The following is a 20,568-nucleotide window of genomic DNA, read 5'->3' as shown; positions in this document are numbered from 1 at the left end:
CTGGAATAAGTTTCAGAGGCTTAGAAAAGAACAGTTATTATCAACAGACATGGATTGACAGTCACAGAAAGAGAGACAAAGAATAATGATGAAAAACTGATGAAAAGACTGGCCAAGAACTTCTCAAGTGTGTCATAAGAATCTTCATTAGCATTTCAGGAAACGTATTAAACACCAACCAATTTAAATAAGCCAACATTCATGTTCAGACACATTATAGTCAAACTGATGAAAATCCAAAATTTTCATCAAGCTAAAATGATTCATATATATGTGGCAGCAGACGGCTGACTTCCTATCTGAACAATGGAGGCTCCACCCCCCTCCAAATAGTAGGATGACATATTCAAAGAACTGAAAGAATCAGTTGTCAATCAATGGTTTTATACCCAGCAAAACAGTCCCTCACAATGAATCAGAAAAAAAAAACCACTAAAATCCTGGTAAACAGTGAATGATAAAATTTTTTGCTAATATCCATATATGACAAAAAATACAGAATTAAATGTGGTTTTTTTTATCTGTATGCATATATGTGTCTGTGTGTCTAAGTATGTATATGTGTATACAGTTGCCTACAGAGGTCAGAAGATGGCATTGAGTTCCCTGAAGCTGGTTTTTCAAGCAAGCTACAAGCCTCCTGATATGGATGCTGGGGTCAGAATTCCAGTCTTCTGAAAAACAAGCAAGACCTATTTACCACTGAGCCATCTTGGCAACACCAGAAGTAAAGAAATGACTCAAAGTTTCCTTTTGATAAAAATTTCAGGTTATTCAACTTTATTATAAGGAATGGAGAGCTTTAGAACATGAAATTGTACATTAATACAAGAAATTCTGTAGTTATATTTATAAATATATATTTAATGAGAACACACTGTAGTCTTTTCTTTCAAACTCAGAACCATAGGAACACAAGTTACCCACAATACTACTTAATATTGTATCTCAGTTATTAACTAAAACACATATGTAAGAGAGCAAGCAAAGTTACAGGAACTGGAAAGAGGCAAAGCCATAACTACTTGGAAATGATGCAAATATATATCTGACACTCCTCAGAAAAGTGATGTAAAAACAATAGTCTTAATGGAGCAGGTTACAAAGTTAATCTATTAAAAGTCAGTAGCTCTCACTTATATAAGAACCAACCAGAAGATACATAAAAGAAAACCTCATTTAAGATGGCAGGAAGAAAGTGAGCTGCCTAAACATAAACACAAAAAGGGATATCTGGAAACTTCTATCATACAAATAATAAAACACACATGAGAACACAAACTAGTTGAAAAATATGTTTCATTATGGGATATAATGTGTAACATTTTATAAATATCATTTTCTCTAAGTATTTATATAAACACACACATATAAGTATGCATGCATGACAGTGTTTTCTTTTTTTTGAAGAGGGGCTCAACAATTTAATCATGTTAGTTATGATCAACAAACAAGCCAGGAAAATCTTGAAAATAATTTGTTGTTTTCCTTTGAGAACATCAGCAAAGAGCTGCAGAGATTGTTCAGTGCATGCAAGCATAAGGACTAGAGTTCAGATCCTCAGCACCCAAGAAAATGCCAGTCAGGGTAGTAGCTCACCTATTATCCCAGTACTCAAGGAATCTCCAGAGCAAGCTAAGTAGACTAGCTGAATCTGTGAATATTGGGTTCAAGCAACAGACTCTGACTCAACATTTAAGATGGAAAGTCATCAAGGAAGGTACCGAACATCAACCTCTGACTTCAACATTATATATATATGTGTGTGTGTGTGTGTGTGTGTGTGTGTGTGTGTGTGTGTGTATGTATATATACATATACATATATATCACATATATGTATATACACATGTGAACATGAATGTATGCACATTTCACTCACAGATACACATTGCAATATAAAGATCCCAAGCAAAACAAAATTAATGTGGAAGGAAATATTTTCATTATAGAATTATAATATCAAGAAATAGGTAGCTAGATATAATCAGACTTGAAGGATACCATAGGTGTATGCCTCACTTGTAAACAACAGCTTCCAACAGAAAGGTTTAAAACTACAGACTCTCATTCATGGCCAGAAGAATGAATCTGAGTCATTCTTGGGAGAAGAGTGTGACATTCCAAAGGTCCGAGAAGGTCATGAGTTGATAACAGTCTATAACTGATTCTATGAACTCCAAACCTCCTAAATTTACCATCTGGCAGGAAGCATTCTGATAAAGAACAAGGCTAGATTACCACCCTCAAACTCAAAGACAGACATTGCCTCAGAGTAAAGAGTTGGGAAAAAATTTCCAATCAAATGGACTTAAGAAACAAGCTGGTGTAGTCATCCTAATATCTAACAAAATACACTTCACACTAAAATCAATCAAAAAAAGAATATTTTGTATCAATTACAGGAAAAATTAATTCATCAAGAGGAAATCCCAAATACAACAGCACTTTCATATGTAAAAGAAACACTTCTAAAGCTTAAATCACACATTAAACCCCACACACTAATAGTAGGAGATGTCAACAACCCACAATCACTACAGGTCTGCCAGACAGAAACTTAACAAAGAAATAAGGGAATTAACAGATGTCTTGACTCAAATGGACTTAATAAACATCTATAGAACATTCGATATAACCATAAAAGAATATACCTTCTTCCCAGCACCTCATGGAACCTTCTAAAAAAATGACCACATACTAGGTAACAAAGCAAACCTCAACAAATACAAAAAACTGGAATAACCTCATGTTATATATGTATATATTAGATCATCATGGCCTAAAATTAGAATTTGACAGCAATACTAATTTCAGAAAGCCCATAAACACATGAAAATTAAGCAATGCTCAACTGAGTCACCAATGGGTCAAGGAAGAAATTAAAGAAGAAATTAAAGACTTCCTAAAATTTAATGAAAATGACCACACAGCATACCCAAATTTATGGGATACAATGAAAGCAGTGTTAAGAGGAAAGTTCATAGCACTACATGCCTACAAAAAGAAATGGAAAAATTCCACTCGAGTTAACAGAACACCTGAAAACTCTAGAACAAAAAGAAGCAAACTCACCCAGAGAACTAGATGGCAGGAAATAACAACCTAGTTGCCCCTCAACCAAAGAATGGATAATGAAGAGGTGGCACATTTACACAGTGGAGTACTATACAAACGAAAAAATATTGACATCTTAAAATTTTAAGGCAAATGGGTGGATCTAGAAAAGATCATATTAAGTGAGGTAACCCAGACCCAGGACAAATATCATATTTACTCACTCATAAGTGAGTTTTTAAAAATTTATTTATTTATTAAAGATTTCTGTCTCTTCCCCACCGCCGCCTCCCATTTCCCTCCCCCTCCCCCAATAAAGTCACCTTCCCTCTTCAGCCCAAAGAGCAATCAGGGTTCCCTGCCCTGTGGGAAGTCCAAGGACCACCCACCTCCATCCAGGTCTAGTAAGGTGAGCATCCAAACTGCCTAGACTCCCACAAAGCCAGTACATGCAGTAGGATCAAAAACCCATTGCCATTGTTCTTGAGTTCTCAGTGGTCCTCATTGTCTGCTATGTTCAGCGAGTCCAGTTTTATCCCAGGCTTTTTCAGACCGAGGCCAGCTGGCCTTGGTGAGTTTTCCATAGAACGTCCCCATTGTCTCAGTGTGTGGGTGCAACCCTCGCGGTCCTGAATTCGTTGCTCGTGCTCTCTCTCCTTCTGCTCCTGATTTTGACCTTGAGATTTCTGTCTGGTGCTCCAATGTGGGTCTCTGTCTCTGTCTCCTTTCATCGCCTGATGAAGGTTAATATTCAGGAGAATGCCTATATGTTTTTCTTTGGGTTCTCCTTAGCTTCTCTAGGATCACGAATTATAGGCTCAATGTCCTTTCTTTATGGCTAAAAACCAAATATGAGTGAGTACATCCCATATTCCTCTTTTTGGTTCTGGCTTACCTCACTCAGGATAGTGTTTTCTATTTCCATCCATTTGCATGCAAAATTCAAGAAGTCCTTGATTTTTACTGCTGAGTAGTACTCTAATATGTATATATTCCATACTTTCTTCATCCATTCTTCTATTGAAGGGCATCTAGGTTGTTTCCAGGTTCTGGCTATTACAAACAATGCTGCTATGAACATAGTAAAGCATATACTTTTGTTGTATGATAAGGCCTCTCTTGAGTATATTCCCAAGAGTGGTATTGCTGGGTCCCGGGGTAGGTTGATCCCAAATTTCCTGAGAAACCACCACACTGCTTTCCAAAGTGGTTGCACAAGTTTGCATTCCCACCGAAAATGGATGAGTGTACCCTTTCTCCATAGCCTCTCCAGCATAGGCTATCATTGGTGTTTTTATTTTAGCCATTCTGACAGGTGTAAGATGGTATCTTAAAGTTGTCTTGATTTGCATTTCCCTGATCGCTAAGGAAGTTGAGCATGACCTTAAGTGTCTTTTGGCCATTTGAAGTTCTGTTGAGAGTTCTCTGCTTAGTTCAGTGCCCCATTTTATAATTGGGTTGATTAGCCTTTTACGGTCTAGTTTCTTGAGTTCTTTATATATTTTGGAGATCAGACCTTTGTCAGTTGTGGGGTTGGTGAAGAACTTCTCCCAGTCAGTGGGTTGCCTTTCTGTCTTAGTGACAGTGTCCTTTGCTTTACAGAAGCTTCTCAGTCTCAGGAGGTCCCATTTATTCAATGAGGTCCTTAATGTCTGTGCTGCTGGGGTTATACGTAGGAAGTGGTCTCCTGTGCCTACGTGTTGTAGAGTACTTCCCACTTTCTCTTCTATCAGGTTCAGTGTGTTAGGACTGATATTGAGGTCTTTCATCCACTTGGACTTGAGTTTTGTGCATGGTGATAGATATGGATCTATTTTCATTCTTCCACAGATTGACATCCAGTTTTGCCAGCACAATTTGTTGAAGATGCTCTCTTTTTTCCATTGAACTTTAAGTCTTTGAAGAAAGAAATTGAAGAGGACACCAGAAAATGGAAGGATCTCCCTTGCTCTTGGATTAGGAGGATCAACATAGTAAAAATGGCAATTCTACCAAAAGCAATCTATAGATTCAATGCAATCCCTATCAAAATCACATCAAAATTCTTCACAGATGTGGAGAAGACAATAATCAACTTTATATGGAAAAACAAAAAACCCAGGATAGCCAAAACAATCTTATACAATAAAGGATCATCTGGAGGCATTACCATCTCTGACTTCAAACTCTATTACAGAGCTACAGTATTGAAAACAGCTTGATATTGGCATAAAAACAGAGAAGTCGACCAATGGAATCGAATAGAAGACCCTGACTTTAATCCACAAACCTATAAACACCTGATTTTCGATAAAGGAGCTAAAAGTATACAATGGAAAGAAAGTGACTTTTATATATAAAACAAAGAAAACAAGCCTACAATTCACAAGCCCAGAGAACCTGGACAACAATGATAACCCTAGGAGAGACATACATGGATCTAATCTACATGACAAGTAGAAAAAGACAAGATTCCCTGAGTAAATTGGGAGTATGGGGATCATGGAAGAGGGTAGAAGGGAAGTGAGGAAAGGAACGAAGAAGAGAAAATATATAGCTCAATAAAAACAATAATAAAAAGAATTGCAAAAATAATAATGTAAAATCTACCTACAATGTAGGTTGCATCAATGATCTTTGGTTATCATCTACTCTCACCCTGTGGGTGTTCTGTTCACAATGGCTCCTTTGTCTACTGTCTATTGTCATCACTTGAGGATGTACCTTCTTCTACTCTAAAATGAACTCTGCTTATCTTCTATACTATGTGTTTCTCCTATAAATTCTTCCATTGGAGATCAAAAGACAAGAGAGCAGGGGGAGGCCATAATGAGAGCATTAGAATATCATTTTATAAGCTTCAAATAGCCAATTTATACATCCATCAGAAGCTTATGAATCTCATACAAAAGAGAAGCAAATGTTCCAAGTCTTCGGATGGTGGTCACCAACCATAAAAAGGTGCTCTTCACTAAATAACTGAAAATAAATACAATCTCCACCACATAAACCACCAACATACAGGTGATGCATAGAAGTGCAAGTTAACTCTGAATGCAATCAGCATTCCCCAGGGTAAACACCCTGTACTCCCTACAACAAAATTATTTGTGATAAAATGGACAGACTGGGAGAGATATGCCACTTTTAAAGGAAATAAGAAATCTACCAACATTTTACATTTTATGGATTTTAGTTTGTGTGTATGTGTGTGCATGCATGTGTGTGTGTCTGTTTCAGTATAGGCACACACATACATGTTATACATGAGGAAGTCTAAGGTGCCAGTCCTTGCTCTCTGCCTTGGTAGAAACCGGGTCTCTTGTTCTCACTATGTATGGCAGACTAGCTGGCCCATGAGCTTCTGGGGGATTCTTCTGTTTGTGTATCTTTCCATAGAAACATTGGGCTCACAGATCAATACAGTGCCTGGCTTTGTTTGGATACTGGGATCTCAGCTTCTCATGCTTTCATGGAAAGCACGTTACCTACTGATCCTACTTCCTACTCATTTTGTGGATCTTTTCTGGATCCGGATTCAATTAAAAAAATAAAAATATTTTTAAAATTCAGGAAAATGTGATCCAACATTCTTCAAAACTGAGAAGTGATTATTTTTGGTTGATATTATATAATGAGATTAGAAAGAAAATCTACTGACAGATACTTGGATTCAGATATAGAAACTGTCAAACCATTTCTGACGCTTATCAAGCCATTTTCCATACTAAATACAAAGAAACATACAAAAATTAATATTCACATTTCCTTCCTGACATCATTTCACCTCAGAGCCTCCAAATATTGCTTATCATAAATAAATTAAATGAATAGTTCATAAGCTACTAATGTTTAAACACGAACGGTTTACTTTTATGGTTATACTCAAGCTGCTATGGACTCTCATGAACCATTTTGAATACCATTTCATTATTCTGCCATCTCAGGCCCAATGTTATGTATCCAATAAGAAAGTGTTTTTATTTAGTTAGTTCTCAAGGCAGGTTTAAAATCTGTCCATTTGACTCTATTTCCCTGATTTCCATCCGGACACAAGTGAGCCAAGTTCACGTTTATGCTTCATCAGCCGATAGACTTCTGCCCTGAGAAGTCATCTGTCCTCTCTTCACATGCCAAGATAAACAGTGTTTAAAACAGACCTGAGCAAATTCAGGCAACACAATGCTCTAGCCTTTGTGTTTTGACACAATTAATTAGACAGATGTGAGGTGGAAATGAAATTCATGAAAAACAACCTTACCGGATAGGTGGAGGGAACTGGTCCTATTCAAGAAACTGAAAATATAGTCCGTGAAGTCATCTGGGGAAGGCAAGTCTCTTCTCCCCAGGCAAACTCCTTGGAGTGACAGGGCAAGGATGGCTGCAGCCAGCTGGGGAAGTGTCTTTTCATCGGCGCCATCGCTGCCCTGAATGCCGGATTGCCTCTGCAGAGTCTTAGTGTCCACACACTAAAGCCAAAGACACAGAGAAAATGTTAGCTTCTGGAGTTACACTGTATAAGTCTCCTCTAAAATTTCCCACAATGCATGAGGAATTGTTCATCTAAAAGAAAATTAGTTGTAGGAATGGCAGTCGCCATTCTACTATCCCAGAAGGAACTCAATTTGTGAAATAGCTGACCTTTTCAAATCTAATCCCACCCTCCTGGGTCTCAGTCGCCTACACTTCCTGATGGCTGTCTTAAAAATACATTGTTTTCAAGGGGATCCCCTGCTCTTACATCTTGAATTCTTTCCTTTGGTGAATTTTCTCCCAGATTCAAGGACTCTTGTATGATTTTCAACTCTGCATCCTAGCCTTGATGGCACACTGGAACCTGTAATGATTAATTTTAATGTCAACTTGAAATGGTTTACCATCACCTAGGAGAAGGGTTTCTAAGTGTGCTTGTGGGAGATTTTCTTGATTGGGTTAACTTCAGTAGAAAGATCCATCCACTAAAGGCAGCACCCCTTCTGGGGGCTGAGATTCTGCACTGCACAAAAAGGAGAAGAAAGCCTGATCACAAGTATTTATTGCTGTCTTCTTTCTGACTGTTGGGCTCAGTATGGCCAAGTGATTCAAGCTCCTGCTACTCTGACTTTCCTGTCATGATGGCTGCCCTTTGAACTATAAGCCAAAACAAACCCACTCTTCTTTACGTTGATATTGTTGAGGTGTTTTGTTACATCAGCAGAGAAGTAACTAAGACCCCACCTTGACATCTACATCGCCTTGAGTCCCAAGCTCAGTATGTGTTCACTATAGTGAGTGTGTGGTACCCTTGAGCATCGTGCCTGTGTTCTTAGAATTTCTACAGAATGTAGGATATGTGACCTTTTGTGTGTGTGTGTGTGTGTGTTAGTTTTTTTTTTTGATTAAATTGTGTACAAATGGAAAGGCAGAATTTTGCTTTAAAACCTATTGTTACTCTCTCTCATTGGTTAAAATATCTGCTATGTGCCATGTATGCTAATAAGTCCCCTGTCAATGAACTGGGGTGATCTGGTCCAATAAAGAGGATGCAAGCATAAATTATTGTGCCAACATTCATTTCTTGTGATGTTGGAGAAGGCATAAAACAGTCTATTGGGGTTATTCTCTCTGAGGTCTAGTGGTAGCCTCTAGACAGGAGTCTGTTTATAGCCAGAGTGAAAATATGGGGATGGAAATTAGACCTTTTATAGGCTAAGCAGCAGTTCTTCTCCGGGCTACATCCCCAGCAGTGTTACCTCATTTTTGACGCATTTGGGAAGTACTGTGAGTGAAGGGAACAAGTTGAGATATAACAAGTTGAGTATGATCCTTATAATGAATTTTTGGAGAGATTATTAAAAAAAGAAAACATTATAGTCATGAGGTTTTATTGAGGATAGAGGAGAATTTCAGCCATTGTTTTGACCCAAGGAGTCCTTAGGATTATAGTGAATACCTATATTTCATGAGGAGATACTCGGGCTAGGATGAGCTCTGAGCAGATCCAGGTACATTTACCATAAACCCAGAAAACAGCAAAAAGAACTGCTGTGATGAGTGCCCTAGGAACTGATTAAAGATGATAGGACACAGTTTCTCATGCACACGAGAGGGAAGGAACAGGGTGATGTTTATATTATTATTAAAGATGATAGGACACAGTTTCTCACGCACACGAGAGGGAAGGAACAGGGTGATGTTTATATTCGGATCTTTGAGTGTGACTGGAATGGAAAGACCTCCCCTACCAGTGTGTGGAGGACCACTAAAATGGCCACTAGGGGGGGCTGACCTGTGGGAGCCAAGGATTGTGCAGATTAAGAGCTGGAAAAGTGAGTGGTGTGTAGCTCCTATGCTGTCTAGGACAAAGCAGCAGCCTGCAGAAAGATGTCATCAGCCTTCTGCCAAATCTGGACTGACTGACTTCCTGGATGATGTAGGTAAATTGGACCCTTCTAGGAGTCACAGACACTGGCATCTCTGGAAAACGACTGCCTTAAAACCTAGAAAAGGTTCATGAAGTAGTTTACTTTTTGATAACTCCATGGTAAAAGTAGTTTTCTATGTAATATTCTAAAAATACTTGATCTTACAAACGCTGCAAGTCTGAGCATTGACCGTATGAACGGCAAACCAGAAACCCACTGCTACCCATCATCTGACTTTAAGGACTAGATTTCCATTTCTGTTTCATCTGCCTCAAAAGACAGAAAATGTGAAAGATGCCTAAAATCCTAGTGGGTAATGTAAGTCAATATTATGTCATAGAGAATTTGCAATGAAGTTGTTACATATAGGGATACCTCCTAACTCAAGATAAAAATTGAATTCCACCAAGGAACCTTTATAGAAACAGAAACAATGGGCTGAAGATTGATATTCACAGGATTGGAGGTGCCATAAAGATCTTTGCAAGGTGCTTAGTAAATATGTTCTTCATTGCGTACCAATAAGAAGAGATAGTAAGCCCATTTGCAGCATTTTGAAAGGGTGCTTGCTGGAACAGGACAGCAGAGACCATTGGCTCTTGAACAACAGAATTGAGACTAAGAATTAAGCTTGTTTTCATAAATCAATGAATAATTCAAAAAATAGAAATGTCATGGCCATTATTTCATAAATAATATTCACACCTCTTCAAGGTGTGGAATGAATCCTCAGTCAACTCTTCTTGAAATATGGCTCAAGATTTATGAGTTGGAGAGTATAGCTCAGTGGTAGAGTGCTTACCTAGCATGCACAAAGGCCTAGGTTCAGTCCCTAATACGATGATGATGATGACAGTGATGATGGTGGTGATGATGGGCATGTGCGTGTGTGGTGTATGCATAGGTATGTAATTTGTATGTGGCCTGTGTGTACTCATGTGGAGGCCAGAGGTCAATGTCAGTTGTAATCCTCTGTCACTCTCTACCTTTATTTGTTGAGACCGTGTCTGATACTGAACTGCAGCTTGCCATTTTGACTAGACTGGCTGACAACAAGTCCCAGGTAGCTGCCTATTTTCCTCTAACTCCAAGGATTGCAAGAGTGATTGAGACAGTTGGCTTTTACAGAGATGCTAGAGATCCAAACCCAGGTGTCCTTGTTTGTGCTTTAAGTGCTTCACCCGTGAGCTGTGTACCTGCTCCATAGGATGAGAACAATAAGAATAAACTTTACGTTCAGACACCTTTGTCTACTGATTCATAAAGCATGCTTGGAAGGCAGATTTCCGAGAACAATAATGAAGGCGAGAGAAGATCAGGGGCCAATTAGCTGAGATGGGGAGCTGAGGGCGCTAAGAAGTATATGCATTGGAACAAAACGCTAAGCAGCAGAGTGGCTGCTGTTTAGGGTTGACTATTGCAAGTAGTGTTTTTATCAATCAAATCACTGATGATAAATGCATCTCATAATTGTTTCTGCCTTCTTCCCTGGCCAGAAGCCAAGGCAGACACATGGCCTTCCACCACGATAGTTCATCTCTTGGATGCTGATCAAATTTTTGACTCATAGTTATTCAGGAGATGAAAACTGCCCTGTCACCTGGCCTGCCTACCTACCTGTCCACCCACCCAACTTCTGTCTAAAAGTCATCCTCCATTTAATCATCTCATTTCCACGTGTAATTTTAAATTACGTCACTTACTATCTACTATCCTGTAGTTCAAACCAGAAATACCTATCTCTCTTAGAAGTTCACTCATGTCCTAGGACTAAGTGATTTAAGCAAGGTCAAGCCCACACCTCAACACAAGCACAGACAGCAGTTCCTTGCCTCTTACCTGGCCACCAGAAGTGCCAAAATACTTCCTAGTGCGCGCCAAGATGTCATCAGTTTCCTTCTGTGAAAGGAAATGGGAGTCTTCATCCTGCCGGAGGCCCAGGAGGCTATGAAGGTAAAATGCATACTCTCTCTCGCTCATGTTGAACTTTGATGAACAGTTCTCTTCCTGGTGAACGATGTAATAGAGGAGGAGGAGAGAAACTCTCTGGATCTCTTCCTCTCTAAGCTCATCCTCAAAATCTCCTCCAGCCGTGAGTAACAGTTCATCCGGCTCCAAGCACTGTTGGGGACAGTAAGGAAGACAAAGGCGAGTTTTACACACAGTTCCATAGCATTACCACCACATAAATGATCAAGCGCTTGTGCTGTGTGAATACAGGGCAAGGCGGGCAGTCCTAGCAGCTTCACTCAAAGATTGAGTCGTGGTGAGACTTTTATCTGACCATCATCTCTTCCTAAGGACTCCTTTTGTACAAGTGGCCTTTGGGTCCTCAAGCTGTTGATTTACTCTTTTGCATTAAACCAATCAACTTCTTGGCCAGGCATGGTGGTGCACACCTTTATTCCCAACACTTGGAAAGCAGAGGCAGGTGGATCTATGAGTTCGAGGCCAGCATGGTCTACAAAGTGAGTTACAGGACAGTCAGGGCCATACAGAAAAACCCTGTCTGAAAAACAATGAAAAAAAGAAGAAAAAAGAAAAAGAAAGAGAGAGGGGGAGGGAGGGAGGGAGGGAGAGAGAGAGAGAGAGAGAGAGAGAGAGAGAGAGAGAGAGAGAGAGAGAGGCCCCATTCTCCATAGCATTCAACCCAAACCCTCCGATTTCTCCTGGACTGACTCTCCACCTATACTGTCCCTTCTACCTTGTTTTCTTCTTTCTCTGCTATCTCTCTAAACTCTGCTCTTGTGATTTCATTTCTGCGACATTACACCAATCTCTTTCCACTGACTTAGAGGTCTCCTTGTTGCCCTCATTTTTCAGATCTTAAAATGTCACTCTTAGTCAGATGTGATGGCACATGCCTTTAAGCCCAGCATGCAGAAAGCAGAGGCAGGCTGATCTCTGTGAGTTCAAGGCCAGCCTGCTCCACAAAGTGAGTTCCAGGACATCCAGGAATACACAGGAAAAATCAAAAGACAAAAAAAGGAAGCATAGAGACAGAAATGTCACTCTTCTGGAGGCCTTGCACAAGGCTCTCAACCTGTATTGTCCCTCACAGTGTTGGCCTGTAGAAACAGCTTGCAAGACACATATGACTTTGAAATTTTCTAGACAGCCACATTTTCAATAGATAAAATAAACACATGAGATTAATTTTAATACTTTATAAAAATTTTACATATTACAGATATAATTATTTGAGCATGCAATCAAAAAGCCAAAAATGACTAATGAGATACTTTATGAGGTTTTATTGTAAGCCCAGGTTTTTGAAGTCTAGAGAACAATTGCTAGCACATCTTACTTCATACAGCCCCTTACCAAGTACTCAGCAGTTACATGTAGCTAAAGATACAGTGTTGGGCCACATACCTCTAGAATCGCATTTTCTTCACAGCGCTCTATTATAAAACTCTTTTGTTGGCCCGCGTGTTTTGTCTTTCAACAACAAGAACAAGTGTTTATTTGGCCAAGTTTTTTTGGCCTTACATTCAGCACTTGGCACAAAACCTGGTACTTAGGAGGTATTAAAAATTCAATGATCCCCTGGCCCTCCTCTATTCTGAGTTGCCAAAAATGTGCCCATTGGAAGGAATCAGAACATATCATCCCCAAACATATCACAGTGGCGTGTTGACAATTTTGAGCTAAGGGCAAATGGGAAACAGTAAGTATGGAAGTGCACTCTGCCCTCTTCCTTTCTTCCTAAAAGCGAGGATGAAAATTCCATTGAGAAGCGTGTCCTTCCTGTACCAAGAACAGAACATCCCTATCCCAGGGAACTGATACAATCCTATTAAACTTCATGGGCTTTCTAAATTATCCCTAGCATCTTTTAGCTTCCTTTTTATATTTCCTAATAAGTCCTCACAGTTTACTACCCCTAAGCCATTTTCCTTCCTCTTGTCACATCCCCACAATTCATTGTTTTGGGTTGTTGTTGTTGTTGTTATGTTGATACAACAGTATATGTGCCCTACTTATTTGAGGGCATCCTTGTCTTTTGTGGCAGCTGCCTTCACCATATAAATTATCAATATGAATAAAACTTACACACTTTTCTCCTAATAATTTCTCTTTTTTCTGTTAAAGTCACTTGGTTTCAGAACACTTCAATACTGGTTGGAAAGACCCAACACTCCGGTGCACTGTGCCACAAGCCATAGAGAGATGCAGATCCTCTCATTGAGAAAGTCACGTGACGCGAGGAGTTCAACGTAACATCACTGGATAGTGGGAAAAAATGACAGAAATTGTGGCTAGAAGGTTTTCTCAATAAGAGAAAAACTACAGTCAGGGATAGCTAGGGAGTTCTTTCAGTATCTGAGAAGCAACTCTGTTGCCTAGCAACAACCCCAGGCTGAAGCATTGGAGACAGTCTCAAATTTCAGGGAGGCTCAGCCTACTGTGGGAATAATTACCCTAGGATCTTTTAATATGTTCTCTGAACTGTAAGAATGGGAGGGTCTAATGACATGACTCACGTGACAGGCTGGGTAACAGATGGTATATGCCATACACATCAGGAAAAACCTACAGACATCCATCTTCAAAGCAGAGCACAAAGGTGTTCTTCCCAAAGCCTCATACACTGTAGTCTACTTCCTCACCAGCTCAACTTCTGGGGATACACGGAGTTCACATGAAAAATCAACGTTCTATGTGAATCCACAGCAGCCGTTTTGCACAGCGTAAGTAGCCCGTGTCCCACAGTGAGTGTGCGCATCGGTGACTGATGATAGGGCTGAAAGCAAGACATCAAAGTAGCTGGACTGAAACTATCATGATAAAACTAATCTGTGTACTAAATAGTTGCCCACGCACACTTATAACTGAGGGACAACTCTGTGTCTAACACCATGCTAAGCACTTCACACACTCAGATGTTCCTCAGGATATAACCTAGCTAAGGCTGGAAAACTGCCTGACAAATCGAGTTAAAACCCTAAGCATCTGAAACAGATGAGGGGAATATCTGGAATAGACAGGAGGGAGTTTATGAGGAATGGCTCTGTTCCACAGTCTCTGGAAAAGGGGCATTCATTGCCTTGGGAACTAGAAACTGTAAGGGCCTGAAGGCATTGGAAGCTCTATGTATCAGCACATACATCTGCGTCCATGTGATCCTATAGAGCTGTAGTTAGCAGCCTCTGGGTCACAACCCCTTTGGAGGCCACAACCCTTTCACAGGAATTGCCAAAGATCATCGGAAAACATGGATATTTACATTATGAGTCATATCAGTAGCAAAATTACAGTTATGAAGTAGCAGTGAAAATAGTTTCTGGTTGGGGTCACTGTATTAAAGGCTGCAGCATTAGCAAGGTTGAGAACCACGGCTATAGTGGTATCCCAGAGGAGACTCATTACCTTTGACTAAGGATTAGGAAAGGAAGTTCAATATGTTTCAATAGCCAGAAGTTTCCAGAATAGAGATATTTCCCCTCCAAGAAGGTATGCAGGGCTCTGATTTCCACTGTGAGAGGGCTTGTTCTATGGGGGCTACTTAACCACTCTGTTAGTCTCCTAAAATTCCATCCTAGGGGCTGGGAATATATGGTAGTTGGCAGAGCTCTTGCCTAGCATGCATGAAGTCCTAGGTTCAATTCTTCCCAGCAAAAACATTGCAACTTTTCTCATTTAAAAAAAAAGAAAGAAATCCAGGATCAGGACCAAAATTCATTTTTAAAGAATACAATGGAAATGAATTTAGTGTTAAATGCCTCAGTTCTCAGATACCTCATAGTGATTTTTCTAGTTTTAGTTTACATTTTTCCTCCTCACATATTCAACAGCACCACCAACTTCCGTCTTTCTTTTCCTAGACACTGAGAGATTCAAACCAACCCTCTTGCTCCTATGCATCACCACAGAGCATCTAACGCAAGCCACACCTAATATCTAAATCTAAAGAATACATCTAAAATTAGTGAAGAGTCTCAACAACAAGCCAGACCCTGCAGTTGGGGCAAGAACATGAGTGTCTGTGGATGATTTTTTTTCCTCTGGCTTCTCATGAAGGACAAGAAAACATTTCTTAGGCTCCTTACAGAAGCAACATTCAGGGGGATCAAACCCCTCCTATCACATTCCCTTCCCCTTAGTTTCCCAGGGGCGAAGAAAAGCAGCTATGAGCACACAATCCTCTTGGACTGAGCCTGGGAACAGATAAAATTCAAGTGGAGGAAAACTAGCCAAACCCTTGATAATATTACTAAAATACAACATAAAACAACCACTCGCTCCTCAGCCTCAAACATGGAGAACAGTCTTGCCTGTTTATCTTCACCCAGCAAAATTAATATTCCACCACCTTAATAAGGCGCGTGTCATATTATTAGAGGAGAACATGGCCCTAGAGCAGATTCTCAGAGGACATTAATAAGATATGGCTCCTGGTTATTTCCAGTGGGATGTCTGTTGTTACTATCTATATCTATTAATGTCATCACAGACGAGCTGCCTATTATTATAACACATCTCCTCTGGGAGCCATTGGGCATTTTCATAATTATAGAGTTATTTATCATTTGCAAAGAGCAGAGGGAAAATTCCATCTGTGCAAGACCCTTTCTGTCACAAGAGGGGCAAAACCAGAAAACATTTGGCTGGGAAATGCGTTGCCTCACCCCACCCTTAGCCAGGAACTCTGGTGGATTGAGAAACCCAGTCAAAACTTACTTTGAAAGAAGTTATGTGCTTCTTTTTTTACTTGTTTATGGTTTTACTTATCCATGTATTTGAATGGGAGGTCACCAACACCAGCCAGACTGGGAAGGAACAAGCATGAGATGAAACTCGTCCCTCTGAATGTGGTTGACAGTTGCAAGGCTGGGGCAGGCTGAGGGGCCATTGGAATTGGCACCAGGATTTATCCCAACTGCTTGTACTGGCTTTTTGGGAACCCATTCTCTTTGGATGGATACCTTGCTCAGCCTAGATACAGTAGGGAGGGCCTTGGACCTTCCCCAAAGCAATGTGCCTTACCTTCTCTGAGTGGATATGGGTGGGGGTGGGGTAAGTGGAGTGAATGGGAGGAGAAGAGAGAGTGGGAACTTGGATTGGGTATGTATAATGAAAAAATATAGTTTGTTTTCTTTTAAAAAAATAAAAATTAAAAAAATTTATTGGTCTAGAATGGGGAGACAAAAAGGGATTTTGTTAGCAGTTTTTTAAAACCCAGCTTCTCCTCCACAGTGGGACTTGATGGACCTTCTCCTGTGACATGCACAGACCCACAGTGCAATCTGATGGGTCTTCTCCCATGACCCCCCAAACACCTTAATGGGGGACAGACTCAGTCCCCACCAATTTCCACCAACTTCATGCTACAGCAATCTGGAGATTTTTTAAAAATATCCTTGGGAGTGGGGGCGGGGAGGTGGTACACACTTTTAATCCCAGCATTTGGGAAACAGAGGCAGGTAGTTCTCTGTGAGCTCAAGGCCAACCGAGAGTAAGACAGTAAGAGCTACACAGAAAACCTTGTCTGGGGCGGGGGGGGGGGGCAAGCAACAACAAAAACCCATCCTAGGCAAGTCAAGATTCAGTCTGGGGAGAGGGAAGTCTTGATGGAGTAGCCATGAGGCCTGCACCACCGCCTCTGTGAGTAGACAGGTCCGGTTCACTTGACAGATGAGAAGAATGAAAGGCTGCCTGAGAGGATGTGGACCAGGCTTCCGGAGGCGTGGTCCAGTTTCAACTCTGGCTGCAGCATTGCTCTCCCGCAGCTGATCCTTACTGCTAGTGATTATCGAGGTGTTGACTACCTTCCACAGACACACACACACACACGCATGCACGCACGCACGCACGCACGCACGCACACACACACACACACATACACACACACACACACACACACACATACACACACACACACACACACACACACATACACACACACACACACATACACACACACACACACACTCACACACACACACACACACACACACGCACACACACACACACACGCACGCACAAAGTCAGAAAACACCATTGGCACCTAGGAGAGGGCACCCAGGAACTGAATGTTAGACAGATGTCAGAATGCTGTGGTTATCTCGTGGAAGAGGCAATTGCCTCTGCCTAACATCTGTGCATGTTCACTGCAAGCTTACAAAATAAAAACAAAAACGATCTCAGCAAAGCAGAAAGGAGGAAGGACTGAGCATGCGTGCCAGCAAGTTAGCAGCTCTAAAGAAGGAGATCGGGTGTAGACAGCCTACAAATTATTCTCCCAAAGATAAAACAAGCCCTCTTCTTGATGAGCTCCCTGCGGGATGCTGAATGAGTTGTAGTAACCCAGACATTATCATACCAGGCTGAACTTCCCTCGTGCATATGAAGAGATTTGCATGCCTGCCATTCACTGTGATAAAGAATCTCTGTGAAATCCATTGTTCCCATTCTGGCCATTCTTAGCACCCAATCCCACTTTATTTTACTAACCAGCTTGCAGACTTGTTTTCCATTTGTCCTCTGTGGACACCCAGTCTTCTCAAGCAGAATTTTGATGAGGCTTCGTGGATGGTTGAGGGACTGGTTGGCACCAACAGAGAGGCCCCTTAGGACTTCTAGCAGGCCTTGACTCCCAGTACTGCTGGTATCCTGAGTGAGGGCCTTGTCCGCCTCAGTAGAGGAAACAAGGCCGAGGAGGTAGGACAGTAGTAGCACCATCACCACTGAAAGATCTGTCGGGGTACACATGTCCACTCTTCCTTTGGCTTGAGCTGGCCTGCGGTGAGGGCTGTGCATAGGAGACCTTACAACCAGAGGAATTTCTGTGGTGGAAAGGAGAAGAAAAACCTTCAATTATTGTGCCTGAAACACATTTGAAGGCTAAGCTGATTTGCAGTGGCAGCAACAGGGGTCTGTATATAGCATGTAACCCCAAAGACCAGCCAGGAAACTGGACTGAACTAAATACACAAAGAGGCAAATGCTGAGAAGAGGCGCATTTCCTTTGTCTGCAGGCAGTGCCCGGCACAGGACCTGGAGAGAGACACACCACTGTGAAACAAGTCCTGTGAAGTCGGTGAAGAAAATTCAAGAGAAAATGACTTCCAATAAATTTCCAGTCTCACACCGAATTAGAATCTTTCAAGAGGACAATTTACTAGAAAAAACAAGTTACATTTGGGAACCACTTGTTAGTTTCTAGCCTAATAGAAACCAAGACTCTGGAGAATGAAGTATCTTAGAAAAAAACGAGAGCATTTCAAGACTCCAGGAGAATGATAAATCTGTGCAAGCAAGAGTCTCTGAGAGCAAGGGAAGAGATTTCCGAATCAATCAGAATTTATGGAGAAAAAACCACTCAGTTGACTGTTCAAGGAGTACAACATGTTAGCAGCAGCTCCTGTAGGATCCAGAAATGAGCCAATAATGACCTTGAGGGTAAGAACAAGATTCTGAAATTATTTTCATGGTTTACAAAACAGTTTCAGACTCTTATGTTAGTATTTAAAATAAAGTTAGAGGGTGACACAAAACTTTGTAACCCCAGCACTTACCTCAAGAAAGAGAAATGGATATTTATCTTGAGCTCCCTGGGCCTTTAAATCTCGGAGAGCCTTTTGCGGTTCCCAAGTTCTGTTTTTAAAATTCTTTGACTGTGCACTGGGAGCTGGAGAGGATTATTTCAGCCCAGAGACATTTCTAGTTGCTATGGAGAGGGCTGCTCAGAAGGTAAAAACGAAGGTGGATAAAAGCGGACAGTTTCGGGCTGACAAAATGTGGTTAGGGAAATAACCTTTTATATTAACAGTTAGCACAGTGTTTTAGAATTATCTACAGTCATTTGCCTTTCAAGGGACAGAATCTAGGTCAAAAACTTCCACACTGCAAAGTGAAAGAGATTAGTGTTCGATAAGGTAGTCTGTCCAGCTGATCGCTCTTTCACTTTTGCTTAAACCAAAAGTTGCCGGAAAGACTGGCCCTTTAAAACTTCAGTTCACAAGCTGCAAATGTTTACACGATGTTAGGACTTCAAAAGCAGTGTTAGTCTTACAAATGGGGAACTCATTCTAATTACTCATTGAATATGAAAACTGGGCACATGGATGTGAGATGTTCACAAAAGAAAGTTTGTGGGGCGATGGACTTGGCATGAACGGCTCAGAAAACATGACGGTTCTGTTAAGCTATCCACTGTGTACATGGTTTTGTCTCAAATGTCAAAGAAAGGACCTGGCCTTTTTCTCATGAGCACCATAGTGGTATTAACTGGAATTAAAGGCTGGACTCAGCCAAGAAACAAGGAGTTAGGCCAAAGACTTTCAATCTGAGGGTCCAGAAAGGGCTGAAGAACTGGCAGGCTGTGGGCTTCAGACTACAGAGCATTGGACCAAAACTCCCTAACATCATATGCTCACCTCTAGAGGGCTGTCCCGGCAGGAGGAACCACCCTGTAAAGTCTTGGTCTACCGACTCTCAAAAGCCTGTAAAAAAAGAAAAGAAAAAGCCACTAAAAAAATAATAGTTTACTACTTACGCAATAAATTAGCTGGTCTTAATCTCCTCATTAATTAAGTTATAAGGAACAGAACCACAAGTACACCAACTCCCATTGCTCCAAGACTAGTTTCTGCTTTGTTCTGACGAGTACTCTCAAGACTCTGGCCTCTCTAGAGCATTTTCACCTGCTCCCTAGTTCCTTTTTGCCATTGTCCGGCCTGAAAGTCATGCATGGTCTCTGGTTCTCTGACTCAGGGCTGTAGTTGACAGTCATACATACTGAAAGTCATACATGGTCTCTGGTTCTCTGACTCAGGGCTGTAGTTGACAGTCATACATACTGAAAGTCATGCATGGTCTCTGGTTCTCTGACTCAGGGCTGTAGTTGACAGTCATACATACTGAAAGTCATACATGGTCTCTGGTTCTCTGACTCAGGGCTGTAGTTGACAGTCATACATACTGAAAGTCATACATGGTCTCTGGTTCTCTGACTCAGGGCTGTAGTTGACAGTCATACATACTGAAAGTCATGCATGGTCTCTGGTTCTCTGACTCAGGGCTGTAGTTGACAGTCATACATACTGAAAGTCATGCATGGTCTCTGGTTCTCTGACTCAGGGCTATAGTTGACAGTCATACATACTGAAAGTCATGCATGGTCT

At 41.0% G+C, this 20,568-nt stretch overlaps 1 protein-coding gene across 3 annotated transcripts in view; it reads right to left on the bottom strand.

Moving 5' to 3' along the window:
• Positions 1 to 19,475, bottom strand: part of Slc39a12 (solute carrier family 39 member 12) — an 87,422-nt gene extending 67,947 nt beyond the window's left edge. Inside the window, exons 1-4 of one of the 3 annotated variants that reach the window (XR_012910420.1) lie at positions 18,961 to 19,381; positions 17,897 to 18,228; positions 11,279 to 11,560; positions 7,297 to 7,504 (exon numbers count right to left, since the gene is read on the bottom strand). Coding sequence is in view for 2 of the 3 variants with exons in the window: in XM_075970535.1 (XP_075826650.1) it covers positions 7,297 to 7,504; positions 11,279 to 11,560; positions 17,897 to 18,202 (796 nt within the window). In the remaining variant the exon portion in view is untranslated. Of the gene's footprint in view, positions 1 to 7,296; positions 7,505 to 11,278; positions 11,561 to 17,896; positions 18,229 to 18,960 lie in introns of all 3 variants that reach the window. The other 2 variants (XM_075970535.1, XM_075970537.1) reach the window with 2 other exon arrangements.
• Positions 19,476 to 20,568: the final 1,093 nt, after the last annotated feature.

The sequence above is a fragment of the Microtus pennsylvanicus genome, chromosome 4, assembly GCF_037038515.1.
Source record: "Microtus pennsylvanicus isolate mMicPen1 chromosome 4, mMicPen1.hap1, whole genome shotgun sequence".
NCBI lineage: Eukaryota > Metazoa > Chordata > Mammalia > Rodentia > Cricetidae > Microtus > Microtus pennsylvanicus.
The sequence above is the reverse complement of the archived record's forward strand: the minus strand, read 5'-3'. Positions and strand labels throughout refer to the sequence as shown.